This window comes from Cryptomeria japonica, chromosome 2 (assembly GCF_030272615.1).
Source record: "Cryptomeria japonica chromosome 2, Sugi_1.0, whole genome shotgun sequence".
NCBI lineage: Eukaryota > Viridiplantae > Streptophyta > Pinopsida > Cupressales > Cupressaceae > Cryptomeria > Cryptomeria japonica.
In genome coordinates this window covers 5,650,624-5,664,849 of record NC_081406.1, presented here as the reverse complement: position 1 = coordinate 5,664,849, position 14,226 = coordinate 5,650,624, and the positions used below count along the sequence as shown (strand labels likewise).

Genomic DNA, 14,226 nt, shown 5'->3' with positions numbered 1-14,226 from the left:
GATGGGTGTGTAAGGAGTGTTCAATTGTTAGAACTATAACAGCTATTGGTGCTCTTCCTCTATTAGAACATACTCAATGACAATATCACTTCTCCTATACAATCATAAATTAAAGCAAGTACAAATAAAAAAAATTACTCCTTTACATTGAATAAAAAATAGAAAAAAATAAAAAAATATACAGCCATACACCCACTTCAATCCTAATGTACTATTAATCAAGACATCGAAGTGCACCTTAACTACATTTATTAATCTAAATCAAAATCTAAGATTTGTTTATTTTCAATTAACAATTAAATAATAGATGTAATTAATACTTGAGAAAAATGAATAAATATTTGTATGGCAAATAGGACTTGAACCTATATTGTCACCTTGTTTTACATAACAAAAGTGATCATTTTGGGAGGCTTCTGTTTTTGAGAGGGCATAGTTTCTTCATACATTAAAAATTTAAAAGATGCCTTCCAATTCTCATAATCAGACCTTGCATTCACCCTCACTTTATTACCTCCCTTCAACCAAGCGAAGTTTGGCATGGTGTCTGCTCGTACAAGATGCAGTTCCAAGTAATCACCACCATCTATGGTTGAGTTTTGGTGGTTCACTGGACATGTAAGTAAACTTTCATCCCTCCCAATTGTGTAGCTTAACCTGTTGTTGGGATGTGAAGCCCAACGGTCACATGACCATTCGACTTCCCCAAACTATTCATTTCACATCTGAATGTGATTGTATAAATGACTGAGTGCAGTCATGTATGTATTGGTATTGGAAGTTGATTAATAGAAGTTATTCCCTACTTTGAGTGTGGATGTAGGCATATTTGCCGAACCATGATAAATCATGTGTTGTCTCTTCTTATTGCTTTTCTATTTCTATTATTGTTTTCTCTGCTCTTTCTAATCTTTACAATTGGTATTAGAGCCATGTTGGCTTGAGCAGAGATGGAGGAAGAAGGAGAAGGTAAAACTTATAACTTCTATGGCAGTTTTACATGTAAAACTATGCTTCAAACGTCACGTACATTGGTGGGATGGCTGGAAGAAAGAAGGGGACTTAGTTGAAGAGGAGAATCCGACAAAAGAAAAGGATGTTGGAATTCTTATTTTCTCTCTTGAGCCAGCCTTGGCACTTATTGGCCAAACCGTTAATGGCTGGGAAGTTGTTGGCATTCGTGTGGTGAAGGTTGAACGCCATGATAGTCCCTGTATAGACACTGGGATTTCTAAGCTGAAAGATGTTGAAAAAGTGGTTGTTGTTGAAGACGATGAACTCAAGAGATTGCAGGAGGAAGAGTGTATGCCATTGGAGACCCAAGCTGAATCTGTTGTTGACTCCCAGGATGAGGAGGGTGCAGATTGGAGTGAGGTAGCAGGGCAAGGAGGCCTCAGAGAAATTTTGGCTTCGGAGAGCTCTACGGATGGCATGGCCTTGGTGAAAATAAACAGGCACTCCCATAATAATGACAACCTTTGTGCAGATAATTTCATAGAAGCCTATGAGCCTATGGATTTAGGTGACATAGTAAATGATAAAAGTTAGTTTTCTGGTTTGAAGCAAAAGCGACCATTGACAGGAGCAGAGGACAATGGGCATCGCTCCAAGCGGTTTCAGGCGTCACATGGAGTGAATGAAAATGTTATTGAATCTGTTAATGCTTATTCTAATGGAGGAGGAGATGTTTTATCTCGACTAGAATGCATTGACATTCACCACCTTGATTGGATGGATGTGGTTGATAGTGCCAACGTCAATAATGAACAACCTGAGGGTGAGAGAACTCGAACTCGTGATAACAATCTGATGGAGTTTTTTGATGATGAAAATAATGCCACTATTTTGTTCCTTGTAAGGTCTAAGTTTTATGTTTGGATATTAGAATCCAGTAATTGTGAATCGGTAGATATTCTGTTATGGGGGAGTTGTGGTGATGGTGATGAAGAAATGTATTTTAAACTGGGACAAAGTGGTGTTTCGGTTTTTGGCATAATGGGTGAGTTTGTGCCTGATAGAGTTTTTAACTTTGCTTTGATTTGGAAAAGGCTGATTTGAAGCGCATGTGAACAAGAGTTCGCGAAGCTAAAATCTAGAAGGCTAGTTTTAATGTTAATTTTGAAAATGGAAGCAGGGATGCTAGTGCATGGCTGTGCCAGTTGGCCTTCACGGGGGAGATTGTTGGGATGTGAAGCCCAACGGTCACATGACCATTCGACTTCCCCAAACTATTCATTTCACATCTGAATGTGATTGTATAAATGACTGAGTGTAGTCATGTATGTATTGGTATTGGAAGTTGATTAATAGAAGTTATTCCCTGCTTTGAGTGTGGATGTAGGCATATTTGCCGAACCACGATAAATCGTGTGTTGTCTCTTCTTATTGCTTTTTTGTTTCTGTTATTGTTTTCTCTGCTCTTTCTAATCTTTACACCTGTTAATACCTGGGTTTACCCCACAATCCTCACGCATTTGGACTTGGCCAGAGGAGACTAAACAAACAATATAAACAGCAAAACTCTTAACTTTATTCTTCTCCGTGCAATAATCAATGCTATAACCGTCTTGTCCACATGCCTCCCCTTGTAGCCAATTTATAGGGGCATTTAGATCAGCTAGCAAACAATTTTGGTGGAAAGAGAAGTCCTGACAAAACAAAAAGTGCCCACATGTAAGTCTACGTTAGTTCCTAGATTTTAGATGCACAAGTTGGTCGGTCGACCTCTGTTACATCTACAATAGTTTGTAGAGCCTGAACATTATGTCCCACATTGAAAACAAAACCAAAAATATAACCAGAAAACCATAGGTACCTTGAAGGAATCGTAAAAAAATTGTAATTGAGATGATGACACACCAGGCCCGCCAACAAAAACGCACTCGAGAGCTGTGAGACCAGTCAAGCAGCTTTCGAGAACCCCACAAGAGAAGATACCACTGCAGCCCACAAGATTGAGCGTGGTTAATTGCTTCAATGATACCAGGCCATGCAAGTGAGTGAGGTGGCAGGACTTGCTAACGTCTAATGTCATCAGGCTTGGCAATGCTGGAAGGCAGCAGATTGTCTCCAAACCGAAACAGTTGCAGGCGTAGAGCAGTTGCAATGGTGATGGAAGCGCCGACAGTACGACAAGCTCACTGCATTCGTCCACATGCAGCTCTTCAAGTTGTCCTAACTTTTCCAAGCCGCTAGGAAGACGGCGGATTCTGTTACCTTCAAGATGTATGATTTTCAGTGAACACAATTCGGATATTGTGGCTGGTAGTCTGTTGTCTGTTAGTCCGCAATAGCTGGCATCCAAATAAGCCAAAGCTTTCAGGTCGTCAAAGCTGTCGGGTAGCTCTGTAAGCCCAGGAATGTGGAGAATTTCTAGCCTTTCTAGCCGTGTCAAATTCCCAAAATTAGCGGGAAGCTTAGACAGATGTTGACATTGTGAAAGGTTCAGCTCCTGAAGATTTGCAAGATTGCACAAGTTTTGAGGCAGAGAAGAAACCACAATCTTCCATTTCGAGACGGACTAGGCTGATTAAGCTTCCCATGGTATTAGGGAGACTGCTCAGTGAATGGCAATAGCTGACATCCAGATGAGCTAAAGATTTCAGGCCGCCAAAGCTATCGGGTAGCTCGGTAAGCTTATCATTGTGGTGAATCTCTAGCTTTTCTAGCCGAGTCAAATTCCCAAAGCTAGCGGTAATTATAGACAGACCTAGCTAGGAAGTAAGAAACAAAATTTCTAGAAAACAGAGAAATTTTTTTTTTATTAATTCATTGTGTCTAATTTACGATTTGTGGAATGCATGATTTATACAAAGTTAACCACCACTTTCAAGGAAGAAATTACGAAGGAAATGAAGACAGATCTGAAGAAATGAAGGCAGATCTGAGGAAGCATATGCGTTAGCAATAGTTCTCTTAGGTTAGCTTATTACAAATAGCTTGCATGAGCATTGTTTCATAAATAATGGGTAGAACTGAACAATGAACAGTCAAACAGAAAGTTGCATGTGCTAAGTCAGTATTAGTTGGAGTTAACATTACTCCAACACCCCCCCTTAATTCCAACTAAGGAGAAAAGGAAAAGAAAAGAAAGAGGAAAGAGAGAAAACCCAGTGGGAACAAACCTCCCCTCAAAATTGCAAAGATGCAATTATAGGAAGTGCAAAAGAAAATCCTTTGAGATTCAAGAAAAGTGTGGACAACTGTCAAATGATAACTGCCATAGTGCTGAATGAAGAATCTCTTCAAAAGCCAAGATGATGATCAAGATCAAGAATCTGCATCAGTGCCCTCAATGACACTACTCGAACAATAATCAGATGGCAAACAAAGGCAAAACATCTAACATTCGAAGATGCACGTGGCACATGAATCTGCACTAGTGACCCCAATGACACTACTCAACCATGCAAGATTAAGTTGCTAGTTGAAAATACAGGTGCCAATAGTGAACTGATCAAACTTGAAACAAATCCAAGAAACATTAGCACTAACAGCAGAAAAAAAATCCCTCATAATATGACAAAGGAGAGGCATGACAGGTCAACTGAAATGATGTGTCACAAAGGAGAAGATGAAGGCAAGGCCCATGCAAAAAGAGCATGAACAAAGGAAGCAAGGAGCATGCTCTAGAAACAAAGGTTTACACCAGCTTTCATTTTTCAGAAATTTGTCTACAAATAATTTGTCCTTCTTCCTAGCTCTCAAGGCTCTGATACCATGTTAAATTTTCTGCATAGCAGAATACAGATCAAGCTAGGAAGTAAGAAACAAAACTTCTAGAAAACAGAGAAAAAAAATAACTATTAATTCATTGTGTCTAATTTACAATCTGTAAATATGATTTATACAAAGTTAACCACCGCTTTCAAGGAAGAAATTACTAAAGAAACAAAAACAGATCTGAAGAAATGAAGGCAGATCTGAGGAAGCATATGCGTTAACAATAGTTCTCTTAGGTTAGCTTATTACAAATAGCTTGCATGTGCATTGTTTCATAAATAACGGGTAGAACTGAACAATAACCAGTCAAACAGAAAGTTGCATGTGCTAAGTCAGTATTAGTTGGAGTTAACATTACTCCAACATATACCAAGTCTCTGATTCATTACAGAATTCAAAGACAAAAAAAACATGTACTACTAACAGTTGGATTTTCTTCCGCAAGTTCATTGCTTGAGGTAGCCGTTTTGATGAATATTTTCTCAAGCTTAGCCATCTCAAATCCTTAAAGGAGAATTTCTCAGAAAAGTGCCCTTCAATGGCAATATTTGCAAGCCAAAGCAATTGCAAGTCGTACATTGACTTGAACATCTCTGCCTTCAATGTCATCGGCTCCTTGGGCTCATACCAAAAATAACGCACAAGCTTGGCCTTTTTCTGGGACTCCAGTGTAACACACAAATATTCTTCAGTTCCCTATTCTAATTACTATCTGCGACTGAACGAGAAAATAGGCTAGTGAAACATTTCAAAAAAATAATAAGGTTTACAAAGAAATCCATACGCTGGGTCGCCGTAAAACATGGCGCGCATCGCTCTCACCAAACAACTCTTGTGCGTTGACGAGGCTCTCTAGATATTTCATTTGATATACTTCTTCCCAAATCCCGGAGGCAGCGATGCATCAGGAACTCGTTGGTAGAGCCCAAGCTTACCAAGGACTTGTGCAAGAGACTTCTAAGAGATGCGTGAGGACTCTGAATCTCAATCGACCCTTCCCAAAATATCATGTCAATTTCTTTCTTCTTCCATGTAAAAAAACAAGCAATATTTTGAAACAATTCCTTTTCTGAAGAATCAAGACTATCGTAGGAGACTCTTAAGTTTCTTTTGGAGATTAGGTTCACACCTTAACTTTCCTACCATTTCTTTCCATACATCTCTATCCCCTTCACCAAACAGGCTTTTCCCAAGAAGTTGAAGGGCAAGAGGAAGGCCTTCACAGGCACTGACTATATCACTGCTCAGAGTTTGCAGCTCTTGATCTGGACAGCAGGAATTGGGAAATGCGTGCAAATTAAACAACTGCATGGCATAATTGTGAGGAAGTCTTTGTACCTCGTAGACTACATCAACGTTAGCCACTTTTAGGATTTGTTCATCGCGTGATGTAATGATCACACAGCTGCCTGCCCCGAATTCCTTGTAATTTCCCGCGAGAGCTTCGAGCTGCTCAACACTTTCAATGTCATCGAGGAGAAGCAGAACCCTCTTACCCCTGAGCCAGTCTCGTAGCAGACCCTTGCCTTGATCAGCATGATCTACTTCACTTCTGAACTGTGAGATACATTTGAGCATGTGGCTCTGCAGCTTTACAAGCCCATTCGCCTCTTGACATCTTTCTCCCACGCTTGGAACAAAACAGAACGCTTGGAACTGTGAGAATGGTAGTTCTTTGCAAACAACCTTTGCCAGCGTGGTTTTACCAATCCCACCCATGCCATGTAAACCCACTTTCACCATCTTCTTCTGATGACCCACTGCATTTAATAATCTCTTGAGATTTTTCACGGACCCGTCCAAACCAAAGCATTCTGAAACATCCAGATACATTTTGTTTGAATGTAAGCTTTTTTTAACATCGGCCACAACACGTTGAATCAGCAAATCATCATCCCTGAAAAAGTGTGAATTGCTATTAATATATGGCAGTTATAAATGTTGGAAGGAAATCACGAAGTCCAAAATTCAAGTTGTAGCTGGTCCGTCAAAAGCTCAACATGATATGTCCCAAGCATCAAAGGTGATGATTTAAGGAAGGCTATTGATAACGAGCCATACTTGGCCCAGGCTGATCGTATAGAGGTTAGTTGTTCTATTGGTAGAACACTCCAGCAAGAAATAGACCTAATTGATGCATGAAAAACTCAACAATGAAAGCCTACATTAGAAAACAAAAAACACAGTGAGATGGAGACTTACCTGTTGTTTAATTGATTGGACCACCAACCGTGTAGATCCGAAACATTCTTTAATGCACTTTTGTTTTCAAGGATTAACTCGGAGGATAATCTTTGATGCATGAAAAATTCAACAATGAAAGCCTACATTAGAAAACAAAAAACACAGTGAGATGGAGACTTACCCGTTGTTTAATTGATTGGAACACCAACCATTTAGATCGGAAACATTCTTTAATGCACTTTTGTATTCAAGGATTAACTAGGAGGATAATCTTTGCTGGCTTTCATGCTGCTTGAAGTACTCTGCATATTCACTTCCATTCCAGCACCTAAGATCCTAAGGTAAAAAGTCATAAAACAGGGGACAGATTTTAAGCCCATATTTAACCATAAGCAACACCTCTTGCAAGCACCATTTTGACTTCGGAAATCTTTTGGAGAAAATAGGAATGCAGATCCTACTTTCCTGGATTCCTCTTTCCAAACAAGAAGGGATATGGTCGCCCTTCTCTAAGCTTTCTTCGTCTAAGAATGTGCTAATGCCTTCACGATCAAGAGCACTGTACAGTCTTCTCACAAACCCTTGGCGGGTGTCTGGGCCGCGAAAGCTCAAGAAAACGTCAGACGTCTTGTTAACATCGAAACTGAGCGAGGGCTCCACTGAAGAGCAAGGCCTAGAGTGGGACATATTGTGCCTGCAGCTTTTCTAACTGATGAACCCAAAATTTTCTGAGAGGAAGGATTTGAAATTCTATCCTGCGGTGCACCTTATGTTGATATTCAAAATTCACCGGATCAATAGTTGTCTATTCTACACAGAAATTGTACAGAACTCAGCATTTTCTGTGGTGTTATCAAAAAGATCAAGCGAGTCATTAACTATAACCTTTTTACTTCCAGAAATTTTACAGGCCTCTTGACCGCCTTTCTGTTTCCACTAATGTTATAAATATGCTCACAAAAGAATATTACGGTAGCCTGACAATAAAGTGGTCCAGTAAAGAATTTTCATTTAGATTTGCGCCCGCCAAAAGATTCTTCAGCTTTGTAACATGCATCACATTATCCAAACGCCTAGGTCACAACCGGCTCCTAACCTGGACACCTTGTATATTGTTTTTAAGGATCGGGCATCATGGAGGGGCTTCCTCGGTGAGATTTTCTACCAGTATTTTGAAGTGAGTGGTCTTATGAATTCTGTCTTGTATTTTAAGTTTAAAAATTAAAGTTTTTGAATTTATGAAAGCCAGTGGTTTTGCCAATTTTATTATTTTGTATCTTCATTTTTTATAGAATAAATAAATAAAAAGTTAATTGGTATAAATTTAAGAACTTTTTTTATGATTGATAAGTATTTAAAAGACAAGGGTTGCTATTATTCAAGAACTTTTTTTTTATCTAAGTTGGTGGCATAATTTCTAGGCCCCATCCTATGCACTTGCTTAAAGCTTCAAACTAGAAGACAAGGGTTGCTATTATTCAAGAAAAGCCTTTAATTAATCCTCTATCATTTTGTTTTTTACCTTCATGAGACCACCTACTTTTTCTAAATAGATGCTAAAGCCCCTTGCATGAAACCCCAACCTAATTGGATGATGTTTTTGTAGGGAGGTTGTATATATAAGTGTTCAAGTATTTAATTAGGTAAAATTATATATTAGTGAGCATATATTTAATTAGGATTACTGGATAACTAATTAATATTTTTCAACGTCTTATATAAGAGAGGGGTTAAAGTTGTGTAAATTGTCTTGTCACAACTATTATATGAGATTATGTACAAATGCACATATTAAATTTGTATCTTTTGTGTTTGGAATTTTTCACAACTCACATGAATTCTCTTTTGGAAGGCATATAATATTGTAAGAGAATTAAATGTTTGGGCTCACATTATATATTCAATATGTTTTCTTCAACAATAAATATTGGTGGCAAAGTGCTTGGGAAGCTTCTAGTAAGCTTTTCTATCATTGTTTCTTTCTTTTTTGGGTAGAAGGTCATTCATGCCATCTTGTGTTTGATTGCTCCTTATGTGTGGGTGTTTAATTTCTCCTTAAGTGTGGGTGTTTGATCTTATGGAAGAGCTTGAGGCTTCAAAATATATATTTCCTATTTAATTTTTTTTAGTAAAAGACAATAGGACAATATTCACAAAAAAACAATAGTAGATAAATACATCCATAAAGTCTAGTGGGGCCAATTTCATAACAAAAATAAAAATACATAAGCAAGTCCAAGCCTAATAAACTTTCCTTATCATCAGAATTGACTCAAACATCATCAAGGATAAAATCATCAATTGGATCCTAGATAATAAGCACAACTTCTTCTTTAGGAGGGTTATTTAAGGGGGAAAAAGCATGGATTGGAGAAATGGAAAACTCTAGGTGGGGGAACTTACCAAATTTAGGCTAGATGGGAGCACTTTCTTGCCCTTAAAAGGAAGAAAAAATAGCTTGAATGGGTGAGACCATGAGCCATGAGCCATATTATTCTAGGAAATTAGAGGTAAGAGTCACTAGGACTATAGGAGTGAGATCTACTATGATATCTAGTAGGATGATTGTGTCTACACTAACACCCTTTAAGGATGAGAGAATGGATCAAGGGATATGATAATATTATAGGGGGAATTCCTTTAGTTCAACCAACAACTCATACATAGATCTACCATGAAATTTTGTAATGTCGTTTGTCAACATGTTGTGTGTCATGCACAATTTTATGTTTAGACAATTATCCTTAATTATATTTTACATTTAATTTAAGTTTCGATAAAAGTGAATAAGATTTTTTTCACCTTTTATCTACCAATGTTTAATCAAAGTGAATAATGCATGATAGTGCATGTTTAGTTACTTCTTTGATGTTATATAAACTATTTATTAAAGTTTATGAACTGCATGTTGAGCTACAACTCATATGGATTGGTCAGGAATTGAACATAAGACCTCATATTCACTGTTGGAGTGCTCTACCAATTGAGTTATTATCTCTTATTAGGTCATCTCATCATTAGTTTAAGTGTGGTTTATTTCCAACACACCCTCTTAAGCCACATGGCAAGTTATTGGGGCTCCTAGCTTGTCTCCAATGCCACATGTTGAGCTACAACTCATATGGACTAGCTATGACTCAAATCTAAGACCTTCCATTTTAGCTAGAGTGCTCTACCAACTAAGCTACTAGCCCATAATTAGTTCAAGTGTGACTTATTTCCAATAGTGTATTCATATTTTTCCTTGATCTATTTTTGTAAAATAATTACATAAGAATTCTTTTTAAAATAACATAACATTTTCTATTTTCAATGGACATCAATGAATGGGTTTTTATTAAAATTGGTCATAGTTGTATAGGTGATTTTATTTATCATTATTATTTTCATTTTTCTATTGTTACAATTGTTTAATCAATTGGTTCAAGGATAAGGCCTATGTAGATTCTTTAGGTCAATCCTTGAGGTGTCCATTTAGATGAACATTTTCTCAAGCTTAGCTACCTCAAATTCTCCAAGAATAGTTCCTCAAAAAACAAAATCCTCCTACACAATCAAGTCCCCACTAGCAAAAGGGACAAGGAGTCGTAATTGACTGAAGTTCTTGAGTTGCCGCATGAATAAGGTCTCCATGAATTTCACATTTCTTACACTTCTTGACAAACTAGTATGAATCTTTTTCCATACTAGGCCAATAGTATCTAGTCCTGATGAGTTTCTTGGCTAAGGTCGGACCACTAGAGTGGGCATCGCATATACCTTCATGAACCTCTCGTAAAGCAATATGAGCTTCGCCCCTTTCTTAACATCTAAGAAGAGTTCCATATAGACCTCTACTGTAAAGGGTATCGGCTAAAATGACATATCGAGAAGATAGGCCAATGAAAGTATGACGTTGTTTGTTGGATAGGTCAGAAGGAAGGGTACTATTGCGGAGGTATGTAAAAATGGGATTGTACCAAGGGGAATCAGGACCAATGACACATATCCTCTCAGAAATAGTGATCTCATATAAGGGGACCAAAAGGTTGTCCACCAAGAACTCATAGCAAGTTTCATTTTGCGGTAGATCAATTAGTGAAGCAATGGTAGCCATGGCATCTGCAACTCGATTGTTTTCTCTTGGTATCCGCTTAAAGATTATCTTCGTGAAGTATTGTTTGAAATCATCTACCATTTTCTTGTAAGGCAAAATTTTTTCCTCTTTTGTTTGTGTTAGCCCTAACTACTTTCATTAAAAAATTCAAACTTGGAGGTCATCTTTTGGTGTTCATTTTCTCTTTTGGTCATATATTTCCTCTCTTTGAACCCGACTCATTGAACCTTTTCAAAGTTCAAAGTTCAAAGTTTAAAACGCGCTTTGAAGAATTTTCTTCATGGCTTTGTTTTATGGTAAAGCGAGCGCTTTGTTGTAATTTGTATTGAACTTGAACTTTTGAACCTTTTTGGTTCAAGGTTCAAGGTTCAAAGTCGGTTCTATCTTTGCTCATTAATTGTTATTTGTTTTGTCGTGTAGTTGGTGTTATGTGTTGCTCTGTGTTATTTCTCAATATTGAACTTGAACCTTTGAACCTCTTGGTTCTTAGTTCAAGGTTCAAAGTTTGAATTCTTAAAATCCAAAGTTCTATGTAGAATTGACACATGCCTCATGAAGTGAATGTGGCAATGGGAAAAGAGAATATTTCGGGATTAGAATGGCTTGTACCATGAATACTGGATTGATGGAATAAGGTTATATGAATATTACCCTCACTTGCAGGAACGAAGATATGCAGAGAATTTCATGAGATGGAATGACATTTTTGCAGGAAGATTGGTTTATGAATTGCAGGGAAACACAAATAAGAGGTTTTCAACGGAAGCCATGGAAATTATTGGCATTTATGGTAGTTAATTTATCCAATTCTCTTAGTTCACTTATATTATTTTTGGCAGCTTTTAGGGTGAACCTTTTAGGTTACCCAGGTTTGTTTTGGATAGCTATTTTTTAATTGAAGTTAGTCCATAGCTAGCATATATTGACAAGAAAAGTGGAGGGAAGTCTGGGGTGGTATTTCCTGTAGAACTTGGATACTATAGTTGTGCATCAATTTTAGATGCCTTGAACCTTGAACTTGAACTGAAGAAGTTTAGTTTGCAGTTGTATGTTTCCAGATATAAATTTGATAGTCGAGGATTTTCTATGGAGAATTTAGATGTTGATAACAGTTTCCGACATGAACCTCAGTTGGAGGATTATTGGGAGAACTATGCTGATGAGTTTGAAGTTAGAAGAAGGTTGTGGTCAAGGTTCACGGTTCAACAAATTGTAACAATGGGCTTGTCCATGAATGTTTCTGGGGTGCAAGAAGATGGAGATGAGGAAGTAGTTGATCCTGAGTTTGATGAAAGGATACAAGGACAACCTATCCTATAAATTGATTGGAATAGGAAAGGGGACGATAGCATTCAGGCCAGAACTTTTAATGTGATCAGAAGAACAAAAAAATGGTTGAAAGATCAATGTTTTAGACAAAGGCCTATACCTGCACCTAAAGATAAGAGAGTTGGTCGAACTTGTGCAAATTCCCAAACATCTCTTCCTTCTTCTAACATTACTGTTGATATTGTAGGTGATGAGAAACAAAGAACGAAGAAGGCCAAGATTACAAATTTAGGAGAGTCTTCTTTGGGTTCCGCCTCTGCTCGTGTTACCAGATCACTTAGTAGGAAAAAAAATAAGAAAACCCTTGCAAGTTCACTAGTAGTAGACTTGGATCCTGAGGAAGAAACTCAAAGAGTAATAGATACTGATATGCAAGATCAACCCATCATAGATGCTGCAGATAAAGGAAAGGAAATCCAACAACCTTAGGATTCTGGGAATACCATGGCCATTATCACCATTAACCAAAAATCATCATTACCAAGGGAAACATCCACCACTCCTAAGTGGTTGAGTTCTTCACTTACTAAGAAGAGGAATGCAATTCCTATTTCAATCCCAATGGAGGATATGGTCAACAAGTGTCTGGTAAAAACATCAAAGTCCAAGAGACTTAAATCAGAAACCATGATCGATGTGGATGAGCAAACATGACATTAGGTTGCAGAAGTAGCTAGACCCCCAACAAATAAGGAGGTTGAGAATATCACTGAGAAAGATTTCATCATTGAAAGGATTGATCTAGGGGCAACTTCCTGGGCTGCTGATGCTAAACATTTGGAGACTTCAACCAAAAGGATCCTAAATAGGGCTTAGAAGGATGAAAAAGACAAAACTAAGATGAAGCAGATTATAATGCAAATGGCTCAATAAATAAATGCTATTCAGAATCCAAATCCCTAGCCGCTTTCCCAAGTTTATTTGTCGTTTGATCCAAAATTGCCCATGAACCAGAGGTTACTTGATCAGGCTCAAAGGAGTCGGATGATTACAAATGTCTTTAGTGAATGGCTTGAATCAATCACACAACAGGGAACTAGCTATATTTTTTATTTGGTCAAGGTGTTTGAGAACATAGAGTCTATGGGGAAAGAGTTAGAAACAAAAATAGTTGCTTGGGAGAAAGAGAAGAGTAAATGGCTGGCAGTATTGAAGCAGATGAGAGATACTCAAAGATATGGAGTGATGAACTTCCTAGCTGAAAAGAAAGTGCACGACCTTGATGATAATGTACTCTTCATTTCCAGTGAGAATATTGAGTGGAGAAAATCAATTATTGAGCAAGGACATGAGGAATCCATCAAGCTTCTAAAAGAATTGAAAGAATTGACTAACACTATGCAAAAATACATGAAATTCATAAATATTCAGCTTCTAAAAGAGGATAAGAAAACGCTTGAGGATTCATCAGATATGATCCAAGTTTTCAAAGATCGAGTACAACAAATTCAAGAAGCAAAGTCCTTGATAATTGAAGATTTCTCAAAGATTGCAAGAATCAAATCTATGTTCGTTGTCTTCTTCGATCATATTGAAATGCATAAGGGTAAGGTCCTACAGGTAAGCAAAAGGAAAGAGGTATGGAAGCAGGAATTCTACATATAGGCCTCCCACATTACTAGCTCATTCTGAACTTCTCTTCAATTCACTTGGAATGGCAGAACATTTGAAGCACTCACACATCGCAAGACAATTAGGTTTTAAGCCATGTCATCTGTAGGAGTCTGATCGTGCATGTGTTTCTTGTGGCCTATGCCACTTTTCTAGTTTAGTTATTGCTTTTTCAGTTTAAAAAAAACAAAAAACTTCTTTAACTCTCAGGTAGAGTTAATCATTTGACTCTGGTTTTATTTGTAATAGAATATCATAGCTTGGCGGCTATTTATATGGTTCTA

The 14,226-nt window shown here is 37.6% G+C and overlaps 1 protein-coding gene across 1 annotated transcript; it reads right to left on the bottom strand.

Moving 5' to 3' along the window:
* Nucleotides 1-2,423: 2,423 nt before the first annotated feature.
* LOC131064838 (uncharacterized) lies at nt 2,424-10,731 on the bottom strand. Its single transcript, XM_059216914.1, has 5 exons — nt 10,666-10,731; nt 6,925-7,046; nt 5,866-6,619; nt 2,816-3,451; nt 2,424-2,648 (listed from the first exon to the last, which is right to left on the bottom strand). Exons 1-5 carry the CDS (start codon nt 10,729-10,731, stop codon nt 2,424-2,426), a joined length of 1,803 nt encoding a protein of 600 aa, XP_059072897.1.
* Between the last annotated feature and the right edge of the window lie 3,495 nt (nt 10,732-14,226).